Raw genomic sequence first — 19680 nt, forward strand, 5'->3', positions numbered from 1 at the left:
AAAAAAACAAATTTGGCAGTTACAAGAATAGGAATGACAAGAAGACATTTTAAAAATATACAAAACATTTTCATACATTGTCATTACATAGTTTTTGCTTACTCCACTTGTGCATAATTTTTCAATAGACGTAGGCATTTCCTTCGTAGATTAAACAACTAAAACTAACTCACTATACTGACTTTAAAATCATTCATTATGATTATTTTTATTTTGAGCTAATTTGATTAGTAAATAGAGAAAATTGATTTTGTTTTAATTTTTCTATGTTAAGTGATTTAATTAAAATAATAAGTTGCTACATAAAATCCCAGAACAAAATAGATTCAGAACTTTAATGATTTACCGTCGTAGTCACGTAGTAGAGTAAGAGCATGAGAGTGTTTGTTCTGACTGTCGCCGTTTGCCTGGTATGGCAATATGCAATAAAACTGTCGCTCTTATTAAAAGTACTAATTTAAAAAGACATTTTGAACCGACCCATTAACAATTTCATCAAAAGTTTCCTCTGGGAAGTGAAGCTCGGAAAGAAAAGCTCAAGACATATCTAGCTTCTTACAAAAATAGCACATCCATACTATTTCGAAATATGAGCGAGCCAGAAAAATATGCAAACGCACTGCGAAATATTGACAGCATACAATAAAAGGGATTTGCTCGAACTTCTGCAAAAGGCATGTTGCTACACCACAGCACTTGATGAATCATGTGATATTGTTGACGACGAATAAATGTCTATTTTCGTGAGATTTTATGATATTGAAAATAAAATAATTAGGGAAGAATTGCTTTGAAGTCTTTTCGTTTAAAGGACACTCGTGGAGAAGATTTATTCCAGACTTTTGATGAGTTCATGACAAAATTATATATTATATAATACGGTGTCTCTGTCAACTGATACAATGGTGTCTCTATCAATGGATGGGCCTCAGCTATGGTCGGCAAAAAAAGGTGGCTTGTAAAGCGAATCAAAGAAAAGATTGCTGGGCTAATATCGTATCAATGCATAATTTACCAGTCAGCCCTAAGCGGGATACTTAATGACACTCTGAAAGAGGTAATAAACAACTTGATTAAGTTGATTAATTTTATGAGGTGTGGTTCAGCACAGGCAGTTCAATTTTTTTTTTGATCAGAGTGTAATTCAACGCATTTTGGCACTAGTAAGTAAAAGTCAAGTGATTAAACCTTTTTGGCAAATAAAACAAGAAATAACCACCTTCTTGAAAACTTTAATACCCACGAAACAATGAAGCATTTTGAGTTTCTGGCAAAAAAAAAAGAAGTATGTTGGCTGTGGCTTTCCTGAAAGACTTTTTGGAACACTCGTGCTCAATACCAAACTGCAGAAAGATTTAAAGAGTTTGCAGAGGTAGAAAAGTTGTCGGCTTTCTTAAAAGCGCCTTTTACAGTTCCTCCAGCCATGGAGTGATGTTGCTGCGAATTTGTTCCCCATTTCAATGCCCTTGCTCCAAATGGAGATTATAAACTTACAGAAAGATATTTTGTTGCAGATGCAAAAAACTGTAGCCACTCAAGAATTTCGGAGTAAACATATTCCACAGAAATATGAAAACTACAAGAAATTGGCAATTTACCTTGATACTATGTTTGGCTCCATATTTCTTTGTGAAACTTCGTTTTCAAAACTGAATTTTTTTAAAAACAAATATCGATCAAGAATGACAGACGCTCAACTTGAGGACACTATTCGCCTTTAGCTGCTCCCAGCTTAAACCTAACATTAAAAACTGGCTCAAGAACAAAAGTGTAATTTTTCACATTGATTTTAAAAATATATACCTGTTTGTTGTATTGCATACTGTGTTGTAAGTGAAAATTAAAATAAGCTAGCAAACCATACGAGTGATTTCTGCAGAACTTGCGAATTTTTTTCTTGGACCTCCCCAAACCTATTTTGAAATATCTCTGGAACCCACAACAATTAGTTACCGACCCCTGCTCTAGAACTATTCAAGATAATTTTTAAAATGTAGACACAATTTTTACAAAAAATTTATGTATGTAAAATTAACAATGAGTACTGTATGATCTAGTTACCATGATAAACGAACTTTATCATGGTCCAGATCAAGACGTCAAGGTCAAATTGTGAACCTTCTGCGTTATCAATACATCGCTCCTGAGACTATGCAGAACAATAGGTTAATGTGAAAAAGAAATGCCAAAAGCCCTGAATAGGCAACTAACTGTAAAGCGGTTTATTAAAATTTTCTAGTTTCCTAAGTTTCTTAGTATAAGCGACTCTGAGGTACTATTTTGAGTATTAAGGACGGTGTAAAAACTCGATGTAAAATAGACTAACACTTTTTATTTATTTCTACATACTCCCAATATTAGAAAGTTTAACAATAGATCTACTATAATAAAAAACTAATTCTCTAATCATCTCTTCTATGCTTTACAAATTTTACGTCATCTATCATAATATGACACAAAGTAAAAATATCGTTCTGAAACTATTTTAATGCGGCATCTTCAAATTAACTACAATATTACTACTATGCAAGTAACAAAACAAAAAAATTTGTTTATTTTGTATTTTGAAAACGATTTCTGAAGGTTTGTCATACTTGAAATACTTATGACATGATCATACTTTACGGCAAGGTATTTGAACATGAAAGTTTTGCATTTAATAAATTACAACGCAAATGTTTTGTTCTGAAATAATAGTAACCGATGTGTGATAACCGATGTTATTCCGTAATACCGAAACTTATCTAGAATATTTAGACCTTCATATAAAACCGTAAATAAAATATTCAAGATTTCATAAGTAATACATAAATGTTCCTAATAGACCAACCAACTTAGTACACAAAACGAGATATGATAAATTAAAATCGGATGATAAACAAAACAGTTATTTCAAAATGAACAACAAAATCGCTGTTTTTAAATATTGTTTATAACATTTTTAACGTTTATTTAAATTTGTTTAAATGCACCTGAACTTGACTGCCTTATTGTGTTTGAATTGTGTGCAAAAGATGGACTAGATCGATTGAAGTTTTTGGGAAGTGTAATTTTTTTATAAAATTTTTTGAACAATGAGCTAGTTTCTAAGACTGGTTCAGATAATTTGAATAAATAGATCTCAATAATCCGGGGCTTAGTTTCTTCTTTAAGACTTATACTAATAACCTATGGAATTCAAATTTAATGGCTGAAAATTATTTGGAAAGCTGGTTAAAGAACACAACTTTTTAAACCAAAAACAAATGACCAAAAAAATGTTCTAGGAGCCAAAATAGTCCCTATTTTTTAATTACTGTTCGATAATTAACAACATTACAGGCTGAAATTAACCAATTCTTTATAAGAAAAGTCAAAGTTTTTAAACCTTAAGGTTTACGATTTTAAGGTTTTTAAACCTATTTTAGTAGCTAGTTTCAACTACTTTTTTAAAATGTTTCACTGATGATGGTCCGACTGGACCGAAAACGTTTTGGAATCATTGTAATTCTTTTGGATAAATTTTAATTAGTTTTTAATAAAATAATATACCAATATACACCAGAAGTTTTTACTTCTTTGTAAGTTTCTTTAACTATGGTATAGAGCTAACTACTGGGATTTCCCCCTTTTACTTTGTGATTTAATAATGTTTCAAAATAACATTTATTTAATATAATTATATTTTAAATACATAAATAAAAAAATAACAATAATAAGGCGACTTAAGAAAAGATTTGTAAATCCCGTAGTTATTAACTGTTTGTTTTGGATAATTTTGCAATGAAAGCATGATCAATGTTATTATTTTAACGTTGTACTCTAGTTTAAAAAAAAAAGGAATAGCAAATTTGGTCCAGTATAATCCGAGATATGTAATTTTTTCCGAGCGCTCTATGTTAAAACTGTGTTGGATTTTTTGAGGAGGGCAGCTGGCTCCTTGGTCGGTTACCCTCAATCCTTTTACTGTAGTCAACACTTCTGTTTAAACATTTTTTAATAATTTTGTTTCCGAAAACTTTTGCTAAAAACTTTGACTTTTCTTAAAAAGATTGGTTAATCTCAGCCCTTAATGTTGTTAATTACCGTACAAGTGATTTAAAAAGGGGCTATCTCGGCTCCTAAGGGTCATATAACATTTTTTTGTGGTTTAAAAAGTTGTGTTTTTTAACCAGCTATTAGTGTTGTTGGTTATTTTGCCGTTTTTGGAAAAGTTTTCGGTTTGTATCCTTATTTGTATGCATTTCGCGTTTTGCCTTCCCTAAAGTTTATTTTCATGTCCATTAATTATTTGTTTATGTGTTTTCTCTTTTTTTGTCTACACAGTTTATCAGCTATTCGACTTTTGTTTTTAAATATTTTTCTTTCCCTAGTTCATCTAGTAAAATATACTCTATGTATATGTTGTACACTTCATTTTGTTTTTTTAATTACCGCCTTATACTCGTCATCAAACAATTATTCATCTTTCCTTTCTTTAGTTTTTAGCATCGATTTTGCTGCAGTTAATGTGGTTCTACTTATTAGGTTAATGTTCACTCTTCTTTTTCCATCATATTCAGTCAGCTTTCTCTTTATTTCTTCTTCAATTTTTTTTTTAGTTTCGGGTCTTTTCAGTTTTCCCAGATCTAAAATTTACTTTCTTGGTTGATTCTCCTGTCGGCTAATCCTGAATTTTACGTGAATTGGTAGTTGGTCTGAGCCGCAGCATGCACCTCGTCTACTTTTTACATTAAAAATACTTGTTGTTGACAGCTCTTCTATCAAGCTGTGGTCTATTTGATCCCCAACATATCCGGAGAATATCTAGGTGCCTTTGTGTATGTTTGGTTGGGAAATATGGTAGAAGTTATGATCATGGTTTTACTAGCTGCAAAGTCAATACGACATTGCCCTTTTCATTCGTGTCTCTATGAAGGTTATACCTTTCAAATTCCTCCGATGTATTCTTTTTCAGTTCCTAACTTTGCGTCACCTATTCCTTTGTGTCGCCTATAACTAATTTGACGTCGTATTTCGTAAAAAATCATTATAGAAGCCAAAAATTGTTTACGTTACCTCACTTAGAACTGAAAGGAATGATAGTTTAGATATATTTATACGATTTGTTTTTATTTTCTGACCTATATTTCAGGCTGTTGTGTTTTAATCTGGCAAAAAGTTGCTTGGATAATTAAAAACACCACCTTTACTGAAAAAAGGTATTTTTAACATCAAGTTAAGGTTAATGTATGGTGTTTACACAAATTTTATATCTGATCGAATTATATTTGAAGTTAACACGTGGAGATTTACATTACGTTTTTAACGTTAACAAGGGCGATTTATAACTATTGGAATAAAGTAAATATTATTTTATATGGGATTAAACCACGATTGATTGTAATGAGAAAAACATTTATTCTGGCATTTCGATTTCCAATTCGGACAAGTCAGGAAATCTCTGAGTAAATATTTGGAATAATAGGAGACTATTTTGGTTTCAGTCGCCATAGTAACTAATAAATTGATCTCATTTGAATAACAACAAGGCCATTTTGGTATTGACTATTGTATTTGTAACAACACAACTAATGCGACTAAGAAAAATGTTTGACAGTTTGAAATGCATATTGTTTATCAAAGCGATATTTGTTTCTCAGTTTGATATTAAATAAGAATTACCGTCAGCATGATACAATAAATAAATCTAAAAAATATATTAACTTTGTGTTTAGGGAACTCTAATACTGCGAACATCCTGTATACTAGCAACTTTAATTAATTAGCTAAACGCAGTTAAACTGACAATTATACTAACAATTTACAATCAAATTTTAAAACATATTAAAACAAAAATGATTAAATATTAACTACCTATTTTCTTGGACTAATATTGTAAGCTCCTCAAAATCGTAAACACAAAGATTCGGTTGAAGTCAAGTTACAAAGATAAACGTTTTTTTTTAACATCACCAAATTGGCTAGAGATATCAGGAATGAATATTTGGAAGGTGGCTTTAAAAATTTTAGAGCGAAAATTGTTCAAAAAGTTGAATTTTTTCAAATGTGTTTCTTAGGTTTCCTCAAAGCACTTTTGTAAAATTATACAATAAACAATCATCAAATGCTGTACAAGCAGAAATGTCTGCTCTAAAGATTATCTGATTTCTACATTAAAAAACAACGGCTTATTAATCAGTTTAATAGATGTTTGTTTTGAGAGTAAAAATAAAACACATTATTTTAAAATCTGTATATCAATCTCTTTAAGACTGCTATGTTTGTTTGTCATATGTCTTTTTAAGTGTTCGTTTCTTTTAAAGCTGAAGCCACAGACGATGCAAATGTAGTTTTTCGCTTTACCACAATCACGGCTACGATGTACGTAAAGAGAGTGAGAGCCATTGTAGAACTTGAAACATTGTGGGCACTGCATCTTTGGAGCTAAAATAAAAGTTTTTTATAATAAAATGTATTCTTTATTTATCTGCTACTACCAAATAACATATATCTAATCACCTTCACACTTTGTCTTATTAGAAACACTCACAAACAATTTTACTAATCAGAATTTACCTTTAGAAACCATCACGATTGCCACGAATATGCCATAGATCGCATCTGAAGTTTCCCGTCCCAACTATTTTTTTAATAAAATATTAAAACTTAAATTATTAAAGTTTTGATAACTTAATAAACTTTTTGGTAGCTTAATAATACTTAATAAAATTAACTAAGTCAATTAAATAAATACTTTTAAAATGGATCAAAATACGGCAAAATTGATATTTTCCTACATGAGAATGTATTAGGAACATAATTTTAAAGATTTGCATAATTTGGTATGTAGATTCCATATCGTAAAACGAGAAAGAGTTATTCTTTCACTATGTGTCACTTTTGAGATAATTTTTACAATTCAACAGTCTCGACAGAATAGGCAAAAATCTGGAAAGACACTGATCGATAGAGCTTTCAAATGATGCATCTAATCAACGTCATATTGAAATTTAAGAAAAATATCGATAGATACCAATGAATTTAAACCGAATGTAAAAAAAAAACTGGAAAATAAATTGATCTGTTCGAGCGCCATATTTTTAGTCCATAGTCCATATTTTTTTCACATTGTCGCCATTGAACGCTGAACTAGTCCCTAGGCACTAGGGTGCATTTGAGTGAATTCTATGCACTTTTCATACATATAAATCAACAGAAAAGTTGTTCAAAATTAAATTTCGTATCAAAATGTCGCCTTTCAACGTTAAAAATATTTTTTTTAACAAAAATTATTCAAAAACGAAGCAAAAAACACGAACACTCGATTTTTCTTTTTTGTCCCATAATTTTTGTACACGAGGGTATAGGTATAGGCATTGATTCACCGAAAAAAAAAACTTCTATCGATGACGTTTGGTATGAGACTTAGGATTCACGGTATATGAGATACAATTTACTAGTATATAATGGTACATTGGATAGAAAGAAAAATCAATTACCTTTAAAATGGTATCTTGTAGAAGGTTCTACGACTAATTTCAAACAATATACAGTTCTTCAACGTTTTCCACTTTTAAGGATTTTTTGCTTTTAAGGCTATTTTTTAAATTTCTCATAATTTTTTTCTTGTACACTTAGGTATATGCATTACCAAATAAAAAAGAAAGCCTATTTTCTATAACTTAAAATAGTCTATTTTAAAATTAACGGTAACCAAGATATGTGATTCATCAAAGTGTGATGCTGGCAACGATTTGCACTTACTTTTACGGATATATTTTTTTAATATATGTATAAGAAAAACGCGAAGAGAGTTTTAAAAAATAGCCGTAAAATCAAACCTTGATAAAGTAGAAAACTTTGAAGAAACGTATCTTGCTTAAAACTAGCCCTAGAACATCTTACTACAGACCATTTTAAAGGTAATTGATGTTTCTTTCCATTAAATGCACTATATATACCTCAAATTGCGTATAAAAAAGTTATAGGACAAAATTTGCGAAAAAATAAACAAAATAGCCCAAAAATGGTGTAAGTGGAGAACTTTGAAAAATCGTATCTCGGACACTGTGAATCCTAAAGACTTTCATCAAACGACATTTTGGAAGGAAGGAAGTAAGTTTTTTTTTTCGGTGAAGCAATGCCTACAACTATACCCCCGTAGACAAAATTACGTGTCGCAAATCACAAATTATGGAGCAAAAGAGAAAAATCGCGTGTTATGTTTTTTTTACTTCGTTTTTGAATATAATTTGCAAAAAAAAATATTTTTGACTTTAAAAGATGACATTTCGATAAAAAATTTAATTTTGAACAACTTTTCTGTAATTGTACGAAAAGTGCTCATAATTCACCCAAATGTACTTGTTCGCCCCTTTCTAAAAACGCACCCCTTTAAATGGTAGCACTCCGCGGTTTTTTATATTAGGAAGTCCAGTGACCATATGAAACAATAAAACCCCTCTAACGTCGTAGTTCCTTTTATCCTTCTTTTTTGTGCATAATCAATAGCCTATAACTTGTGCGTAACAATTGTGCGTGTGTAACAATTAATTTGCTGATAGGCCAGTCCATTGACGAAGGTTTCGGAGCCACGAGTATACAGCTAATTCCTACTGGTGACCCGCCAGTTTTTATGATCACTTCTCGGAAACATCATAAACATAAAGCCAGGTTTCCCCATATCCAAAAACTGGCACCGGTCTCATTGGCATATCAGTGCTTATCTATGACAGCGCTGGACAGGCACGTTTACACGTATCCAGTAGCCGACGCGACGCCAGTCTCACTGGCACGCCAGTTCCTACTTGGTGAGTCGGTCGTTTGTTGTATTATCAGTATCGTGTTACTTTTGCAAAATATACGCTACGACTGGAGCGATGTGTGAACACGTGTCTACAACCGTTGGCGCGAAATTAGAGGGGAAGCGGACGAGGACCACTGGACGAGGCAACTGATAATGTCATTAATATAATTTTGAAACTATTAGGTATCTTGTGGAATTTTACTTTTGTAATTAATATACAGGGTGTTTCAAAAAGGTTTGTCATAAATTAAATCACGCATTCCGGGGACAAAAATAAATTGATTGAATCCAACTTACCTTAGTACAAATGTGTACACAAAAAAGTTCTTGAAGTTCAGCCCTTTGAAGTTACAAAATAAAAATTGTTTTTTTACATTTTCTCCTACTAATTGACATTTTGTTATAAAAATGGACACGTTACTTTTTTATTCTAAAAGCAGTTTTCATACAAAAGAAACAACAAAATCTAAGCGCACAGAAAAATTTGAAGGGAGGTGTGCTGCCCTAAATCGCCCCAAACTTTTGAGTACGTTCAAATCAGATGAATTTTGTGGCATCATTAGTTTAACACATTATTTTTTAAAACTTTTTTACCTTTATCCAAAAACAGTTTTTATTGAGTTACGGCCCTTTTCACTAGCCTTTAAAAAATTACGTGCAACTAAATAAATGACTTAAATGAATTAACAAGTACAAAAAATGTCTATAACCTCTATAAATATGATATTATAATAAATGTTCAAAATGACCCCCATTTTCTTCAATACACATTCGGTGTTGTTTTAATAAGGAAAACTGAATGCGCTGAAAAATCATATGTTTCTGACGAAATTGATTTGCAGCTTCAATTATTCTAACCCTCAATTGTTGTTCGTCCTCTATTGTTACCGAATACACTTTCTCTTTCATAAACCCCCAAAAGCAAAAGTCCATGGGGTTAAGACCTGGACTTCTGGGTGGCCAAGAAAAAGGTGCGTCACGACCCCTTCCAATCCACCGACCAAGATACTGCCTGCAAAGGTATTCCCGGACTTCATTACTGTAATGCGGTGGAGCGCCATCTCGAAGAAACCCCATATTTTGCCTTATTGCAATATTCACTTCTTCCAAATACTCTTGTAAATCGTTTGCCAAGAACTGCAAATAATTATCATCATTTTGGTGATAAGTCATTTTTTTGGCGTGAGTGTTTTCTTCGGCCCAAATGTGCTCGTTATGATGTTGGAATGTACCCGTTTCCCGTAAACGACGATCAATGGTCAGAAATAATCGTCTATCGGGTGTATTTGGATTGGGGTATTTTACTGCATAACGCCTTGCGGCTGCTGCACTGTTTCCTTGACATTCACCTACGATATTCCCGATAGTTTATTGAAATCATAATTTAATCTGATCCAATTCACCCATAGTTAAATGCATATCTGCCATTTCCTGAAATGCGTAGACAATTTTAATATCAAAATTTTTAATATCAATCTTTTTTACACAATAAATGATAAATAAATGATAAATGATGCTTTAAAATATTGACTATTATTGATTGAACTGTTTGTAATTATTGTATCCGTAGAAACTAATTGTAATTTTATGGCCAACTAGGAAAAAACTAGTTTTTCGAAAAAGTGATGAGGCAAAAAAGTTTTAAAAATAATGTGTTAAACTAATGATGCCACAAAATTCATTGATTTGAACGTACTCAAAAGTTTGGGGGGGTTTAGGGCTGCACACCCCCCTAAAATTTTTCTGTGCGCTTAGATTGTATTGTTTCTTTTGTACGAAAAATGCCTTCAGAACAAGAAAGTAACGTGTCCATTTTTATTACAAAATATCAAGTAGTTGAGGAGATAATGCAAAAAAACAATTTCTATTGTGTAACTTCGAAGGGCTGTAACTTTTTTTGTGTACACTTTTGTACTAAGGTAAGTTGGATTCAATCAATTTATTTTTGTCCACGGAATGCATGATTTAATTTATGACATACCTTTTTAAAACATCCTGTCTACCGAGAATTAAGTACTATGGTAAGTTTGGAAATCATTTATTGGCGTTTCGACTTCCACCCTGGAAATCGTTTACAAAATAACTAGGTGTAGATGATGAAATCTTCATCTCTAAACTTATAATAATTAAAAATTTTAAGGCGGTATTTGTTGAGTTTCCGAAATTTCTTCACTATGAACACGTTTTACATGTATCTTGATATTATACGTTCTATGAGATCTATAACTGCAAAATGGACAACCCAATCTCTTTATTTTACCACATTCGTAATTTGTGTGATGAAGTAGGTTTCTTCTGTATTTGTAAGACTTATAACAGCTTGTGCATACATATTCTTTATCTAAAATTGAAATACTTAGTACATTAAAAGCTAGCAAATAAAAAATGAATATACATACTTGTATATGAGTCCGATATAAACAAAAATATGTTTCACCATTTATTAGCAGCGAAAAGTCTAACATTTACCATAAATAAAATCGCATGTTGCACAAGTATTTGCAATCGTATATAATTTATTTAAAAGAAAACATAAGGCGTTAGCAGTGACCAATAATAAAATCATCATACACCAATTAAAAAATAATACGGAGGGGAATAAATAATGCATCAATAACAGTGACCAGATAGCAGAAGAAGTTAAGAACTATACTAGATAGTTCCAAACTATGTTAATCCTGAGTGTGGAAGTGTATATATATATATATATATATATATATATATATATATATATATATATACTGAAAAAGCGATAAACGCTTGTCATCAACGCTGATCAAATAGAATACAAAACTCAAATATTTGGGTGTGCAGCGGAAGATAGGACAAAGAAGTACTCTTTTTAGTTAACCAAGCTTTCGCAAATCTTTATTTGCATCATCAGGGTGCTACAATAAACAAAATTAGTACAAAATACAGAAAAGAATTATTTTGCATCTTACACTAATTGAGGTTAGTTGTCGTGATGTTTATTAAATGAAATGAGCAACTCATTTGACCCCTACAAATGATGGCGAAAACTATCCAAAATTGTTTTTAAAAAAACGTTCTTTAACAAATACATATTTAAAACACTTTAAAACACATATACAAGAACACTCAAATAAAATTATGTTAAAATAATTACAGAACATGTCATAATATAAAATTTAGGTTATAATAATAAAACATTCTTATCAGAAACAAAAGAATTGGTTGTGAATTCGTTACTGCCAACTTAAAACGATAGAACGTTAGATCTTAATGATAACAATGTAAAGTTAATAGTATACCTGATAGACGCTGAACTTTTTGAAACAGAAAAGGTAAAAAGACTTATATTAGAAGAATTAGAAGAGGTTCTGTATATCTCATATACAGTATAGTCCCTTTATAACGAACACGGTTATTACGAGGTTTCGCTTATAACGAGGTACATTAGATGTCCCGTGAAATTTCTATTGAACTATAACCCTTTATAGCGAGGTAAATTTGCTTATAACGAGAAAAAATAAGATTGAAAAACGTGTTTTTTACGTTTTGGCCCGGTCGTAGCTATAAATAAATACCCTTTTTAACTGCGGGCCGCCCGCAATAAACTTCTTCCAATTTATGATTCTTAGTCGGAAATGTAAAATTTATGATTCACAAGTGTCATTGTATTGGGTTGACCATTCACACGTGTTTTAAAGGTTGTCAGAAACTTTATCCAAGGACAAAACGCAAATGAAGAAGCATAAAACTGTTTCACATCCTTAGAAAATATGATAGATAGAATACTGGACAATTTAAAGCAGTCAAAAATGACAAAATAACTTTATACGCTTTATACATATTTACAGAATACAGATTTTTTGTTTTAACATATATCATTGACAGTAAAAGTAAACAACTCTTTTTTGTTTTAATGCATTTCATTGACAATAAAAGTAAACAACTTTGTTTTAAAAACGCCATTCAAACAATATTTATTAGCATCTTATATTGCTCCGAATGGCTTCACTATAGAAAGTTAATGTTTTAGAAAACTACATATTCATATGTATGCACAGTATTATTGTTGTTGGATATAACGAGATCCGCTTATAACGAGGTAATTAGTCTGCCATTTCAGTTCTCGTTATAGAGGGAGTCTACTGTATAATGAAACTTATATTGTTGATGATGAATTGTCTGTATTAGTAGATTCGTGTTTATCCAAAGTTAACAATAATGAATATAGGTTTCTTAAATTATTGGTATCTGTCTTTTTGTTAATAGTTTCTTTTTCTTGAAAAATGAAAGCCATCTCGAGAAACAATCTTTTTAAATAATTGCTCTCCGTGGATAGGATTTTTACATTTGGAAAATCGAAAGAGTGCCCTGTTGTGTTAGCATGTGTGGCTAGAGAACATCTATCAGGGTGTAACCTAATGTCACTCTTGTGAAGAGTCAAGCGGCTAGAAACTTTTTGGGAGGTGTGACCTATATAAGAACCTTCACAGCCCAAACAATTAAGTTTGTAGACAACATCACTTTTATCTAAGTTTGGTACTTTATCTTTCAATGACTTGTACAAAGATCCCACAACTAGAGTGCTTTTATAAGCAATTTTTACATTTGGTAGGTATTGAGCAAAAATTCTGGTCAATTTGGGAGAGACGTCCTTAATAAATGGAAGTGATACAAAAGATATATTAGGAATATTGTTAGTCAGTGAGTGGGAATCAGAGCAAACTTTCATAGCACCTGTATTTTGGGGAGGGTTTACTTGTGTGTTGAGTATGACAGAGGATGTGTTAAAGATGATTTTCCTGAGTAAGGATTCGGGGTAAGAATTATCTAGGAACAACTGTAAAAGGATGTTGAGATTCTTTTTTCTAAAAACAGGGTCAGCTAGTTTACAAACTCGTGTGGTCATTTGTTTGACTAGATTAATTTTCATGCTTGACTTGTGGTAAGAGTGGTAGTTGAGATATCTTCCAGAGTTACACTTTTTTCTATACCAATCAATTGTAATGATGTTATCCAGTTCTCTAATAAACATTGTGTCGAGAAAAGGAACAGATTGGTTTTGATCCTCTTTTTCAAGAGTAAATTGAATGTGGGAGTCGTAGCTATTGAAAATGTCTAAGAGCTCAAATTCTAAACCTTGTGGGCACGACATAATAATGTCATCCACATACTTTTTAATAAAAGGAACATTGAAAGGAACAACCTGAAGAATAATATCCAACAGATCATCCATTACATATGTAGCTAGAATTGGAGAGATACTGGGTCCCATAGGAGTGCCAAAGGTTTGTTTATAATATTTGTTATTGAAAGAGAAGCAAGTGGAATTAAATATATATATATATATATATATATATATATATATATATATATATATATATATATATGGTTTTCTCGCGTTTTAAGTAGTTTTAACATCTTCCATTAAGAATCAATGGATGTGATCGCGAGATATATCACACCATACAACTAATACATCGGTCGATTCTATTAATTAACGAATTTTATTTCAAAGCTGCAGATACATTTAAATTTAATAATGATGTAAATTAATACTTAATGCATAAGAGTCATTACACAATAAAGCATAATTGTGTTAATTTTTCATGAAAGCATATATTTTTTAACAAGAAAAAACAAAAAGTTTGCTTAAGCTGGGACTTTACCAACTATGATATTAAATTCAAAACATGATAAGGCCAATATGCAATTATAATAATAACTGTCATGTTAAAATAAAAAAAATGGATGCGTCAAAATATTTAAAATAATTTTAATACAAAAACTATATTTCTATTTTTTTTTGTTATAATTCTAGTTTTCTTAGTTCAAAATTTCAAGACAAAGCATTCTTTAAAATTTAATTTCAAGATATATCGCTTATAGTGTGATCAACATAGACCTGCAATTAAAGGGTCTAACCGATTAAGATAGTAAAAAATGCCCCCAGCGATATTCCAAAAATAAAAATTTCATGTTGTTCTATATCAAAAAGTATTTGACCAAAAAAAAAATTTAGACCCCACTTTTGAAGGGAAATTCAAATTTTTACAAAAAAAACTGTCTCGAACGCCACTGCAATATATATATATATATATATATATATATATATATATATATATATATATACATATATATATATATATATACATATATATATATATATATATATATATATATATATATATATATATATATATGTCAAATTATCACCATAATTTGGAAGATAGTTAAATTCACCCGCAATATTCCAAAATACCATGTTGTACTACCTATAGAACCTGTACCATGTATCAAAATATACCTAACAATTTTTAAAATAGGCGTACGAAACATATCTTTAAAAAAATGAAAACGGGTTTTTTCGTTTTTTGACGATATCTTCTGTTATAATCATCGTAGAAACTTATCATTTTTTTAAATTTGTAGGGTATTTTATTGTCTATATGATGGTACTTTTTACAAAACGATTGGCGTGAAATTTAAATTTTTGAACACTTTTGAAATTTTTAAAGTGTGTTTAAAGAAAAACGGCCTGGAACGCCACTCCAACAAAAAATATATTATTTGTTGAGTGTCAATTTTTTTCCATGATTTTTTTTTTAATTTTTATAGGTGGGACATAATGGTAAAAAAAAAACGAAAAATCATTTTCGGTCTAGTCGCTTAAGATAGTAAAATTTTCCCCGCCATATTCCAAAAATAAAAATACTATGTTGTTCCACATCAAACAGTACTGGGCCAAAAAAATTTTAAAATTTATTAATATATATATATATATATATATATATATATATATATATATATATATATATTGATACGATTAGGGTTTATAGAAAATAATTTATAAGTTATATACTACATAATATTAGATATAAAAAAGTATTTGATTATTTTAAATAAGTTATATACTAGAGAATTTAATAAAAATATATTTATGTGAGGGCATTTTTAATAAATTAGCATATAATAATTGTAAAAAGTTGTATTTTAGTAATTTTAATGTTGTAAATAGATTTAAGTGAGCCATGTGCTTAGGCAACCAACTATACAGTGGATTGACAGATAGAAATTAATCATAATACGAATATAAGTGGGGTTATAATAATAATGTTGGTTTGAGGTGTTTAATTTATATATATTTGATGATTTAAATGTTTATTCTGATCTGAAAAGCCTAAATGTCAACAAAATTATTAATAGAAAAGAATGGAATTCTCTGGATCTCCGGAGATGGCCATGTTTGCGAGATGGTTTGTTCCAGAAAATTCAGACATGTATATAATAGAACAAATTGGAACATGATCTCTTACCAGATGGTTCTAGAAATCCAAAAACATATAAATACCCGTGATTTGGATTCAAGATGGCAGTTTTTTTAAGTTTTTAGTCTGAAGTCAAGCAGTTTTTGGAAGTTTTTAGTCAGAAGTCAGGCCAGTTTATTATGAAAGTTATTAGACACATTTAGTTGAAGTAAATTGTTCAGAATTTTCAAGAAGTCAGTCAGAAAAGTTTAGTAAGAAATATGAAAGATTATTTGGAGTCAGAGAATCAGGTACAAATAGTCAAATTGTTTAATATAGTGAGTTAAATGAAGATTAAAAATTATGCATATAATTAATGCACATTTATAATTATACACAAATAATTATTGAAGATTATAAAAGTATATTGGAAGAAATTAAATTATATTGTGGTTGGAGATTAGTATAAATCAACTTATAATAATTGGATATAGGTATATTGAAAAGAAGAATAAATATAAATGCTGTTTGCTGGTTTGGTTGGTGGTGTATAAATGCTGGTGAAGAAAACTATATCTTAAATTGGTAGAAGCTGATAATTGGAAAAAGTAATTTCAAAAAAAAACAAGGATAACTGAAGTACGAAGACATTCAGTGGTGATTAGAATCTATATACTTAGTGGAAAACAGTTCATTTAGGCATTCAGTGAAAGAAAGGTACAAAATTTTGTTAATATAATTTAGTTAGTGTCATAACAATTTCAATTTTGAAGATAGTTTGTTTAAATTTTAGATTGTCTATAGAATTTAATTAGTTTTATAAGAATATCAGTTTAAAGATAGTTTATTTTAAATTTACATTGACTAGGTTAGATATATATGTGTGTTTCATAATAGTTATAATAAAGATAATTTAAAAAAGTACTTACAAGCTAATTCTTTGAGAACCGCGATAAAAACCCTATATATTATTAAAATTACTCATTGCTCATCATTTAAACAAAAAACACATCATAACAATATATATATATATATATATATATATATATATATATATATATATTTGGAGTGGCGTTAAACAAATTTTAAAAATTTCAAAAGCGTTCACAAATTTTGTAAAAAGTACCATCGTGCAGACAACAAAAGTAACTACACATTAAAAACAACAATAAGTTTCTACGATGATTATAACCTAAGATATCGTCAAAAACCGAAAAAACATTTAATTTTTTTTAAGTTTTATTTGAGTCTATGGGTCTAAAAATTTTTTAGATATTTTTTTATGTAGAACAACATGGTATTTTTATTTTTAGAATACTGCGGAATGAATTTTACTATCTTAACTGGCTAGACCAATTTTAAACGGTCGAATTTTAAAAACTTCAAAACATTAAAAAAATTAAATTTCCCGCCAAAAATTGTGTAAAATATACCATGATGTAGACAATAAAATATACTATAAATTGAAAAAAAGAATGAGCTTCTACAGTGATTAGAACTGAAGGTATCGTCAAAAAACGAACAAAGACGTTATAGCCTTTACGTAAAACCACCCAAATATCGTTCAATGACCCCCTAGAGAATTCGGTTGTAGACGAGATTTCAACTTAATATCGGTGACGTTATGAGTTCTTTAATAAATATTTTATCGAGAAGGGACTAGAAGCCTAGGCGTACACTATGTAGGGAACAATTAAAATCGTAGAGTTAGTCTGAGTTAAGTTTAGATAAATTCGTATTAAGTCTGAAATACTTCTTCGTATATGTATTAAGGCATAAATAAATGTATATTATATATAAAGTCAGTAGTAAGTGTTACAAGACTGTAATAATAAAATAAAGACTGTACATAAAAGATAATAAAATCAGTACACTATAGATCGAAACGCAACACATTTACGGACGCGTTGGCTATTACATAACGCACATGACATAATGTATTCATTTTACAAATTACCAATTGTCAATAGAAGCACGTGAAAGCCAAACAAGGTCGTACTGATGTGTATCATATGATTTTTAAAAATATTTACTTTTGAAACTGTTAGTGTAAGAATTTCTTGAAATTTAATCATTATATCACAATTAAACTAAACTCTAAAAAATAACACAACCAGTAAATAACTTAACAATAACTATAACATAAATAAAACACAATATATTGACTTAAAAATCAACATGATAAAATTTGAATTTAAAATGCTGGCAAGTTTGGATCTGTAACATGAGAATATGTCTGGCTTAAGGTAATAAATTATATTTAATAGCCTCTTGACGAATTACACGGCGAATATCAACACGTGCTCATGTTTATAGATGGTAATTTGGTAACGATTAAACGAAGAAAGTTGTTCCAGAAACAAAAATTACACTAACGTTTTAAATATTCATAGATTGACGTTTTAAATATTTATAAGAGCATAGAAGCATATAATATACCTTTTCATTTAATACACATATTTTCTTGACACACTCCTAAACAAAATTTTCGCAACACTGCTTATATTGCTGATAAATGATAAATAAAAAAAATAACGGCATTATATAACATATTATAAAGTTGTAGAGACTTATAGAAGTTGTTTAGATTGACGATAAGCACAACTAGATACAATTAAGCTTAAAATAGGATAGTTTCCTGGGTTGGCTGTATACCATAGTAGTTAAAAAACTTTTACATCGAAGTGAAAACTTCTATTATACTTAATTGGTACATATTTAATTAAAAAATTTAATCAAAAACCCAAATAAATTACAATAGTTTGATTTTTTGTTCAGAACGAACAAATCAGACTTATCGGTCCATCCTTTGTGAACTTCGAAATACTTGTACTAGTAACCGCAACACCAAGCAGTGGGTCGGATTAGATTAAAACCTACATACTTAAGAGTATTAAATTAAACGACATATTGTCGATGAAAATAGTTATAACTATCCGTGAAAGGGATTTCCCGACTCAAAAATAGCAGTCACATCAGTCTACGGTCTGCGATAGCCAGCCAACTAACCTGAGATGCCGGAAATAATAAAATAATTGATGCCGGAATTCCAGAATAGATGCCGGAAATAATAATAAAAAGAATTGTATTTCCGTGGTCTAAGGTCAATCGGCTGGCTATCGCAACCAAGACTGATGTGAGTGCTATTTCGAGTACGGTAATACCGTTCCCGGATAGTTAAATCTATTTTCAGCGACCCTATGTCGTTTAAGTATGTAGTTTTCAATTTAAACCGACCCACTACTGCTTGGTATTGCGGTTATCAGCGCAAGTATTTCGAAGTTCACTGAAAATGGACCAAGTCAGAAATCTTTCATTCCGAACAAAATATCAACTATTGTAATCCATTTGGATTTTTGATTTAATTTTTTAATTAAATATATACCAAGTGCAACAGACGTTTTCACTTCGATGTAAAAGTTTTTTAGATACAATCAACTCATACTTTTTGATTTTATTATTTTGCGTAAAGTCCTTCAGTTATTGAAATTCTTGTTTTTCATAATAAATAAATTTATCTTTCATCCGTTTTAAACCTTATAAATATAATCCTTAAAACCTAGTGGTGCGATAATTTGGTTCAGAAGTTTATTTATATGCAGTCTCTTGATAAATGTAACGATAAAGAATTTTGTGTTCTATAAATTTTATAACACTGCTCACAAACGAATATTGGACCTAAAATATAAACTGTGA

General features: G+C 30.1%; 1 protein-coding gene across 34 annotated transcripts in view; it reads right to left on the minus strand.

Annotated features, from left to right (window-relative positions):
• lola (longitudinals lacking) overlaps nucleotides 1-19680 on the minus strand; it is a 604955-nt gene that overhangs the window by 356734 nt on the left and 228541 nt on the right. Inside the window, exon 5 of one of the 34 annotated variants that reach the window (XM_072526366.1) lies at nucleotides 6148-6405. The exons of 32 other annotated variants lie outside the window; for them this stretch is intronic. In XM_072526366.1, the coding sequence (XP_072382467.1) occupies nucleotides 6200-6405 (206 nt within the window). In that variant the 3' untranslated portion in view covers nucleotides 6148-6199. Of the gene's footprint in view, nucleotides 1-6147; nucleotides 6406-10887; nucleotides 11109-19680 lie in introns of those variants that run through there. One more of the 34 variants, XM_072526367.1, reaches the window with a different exon arrangement.

This window comes from Diabrotica undecimpunctata, chromosome 3, assembly GCF_040954645.1.
Source record: "Diabrotica undecimpunctata isolate CICGRU chromosome 3, icDiaUnde3, whole genome shotgun sequence".
Taxonomy (NCBI): domain Eukaryota; kingdom Metazoa; phylum Arthropoda; class Insecta; order Coleoptera; family Chrysomelidae; genus Diabrotica; species Diabrotica undecimpunctata.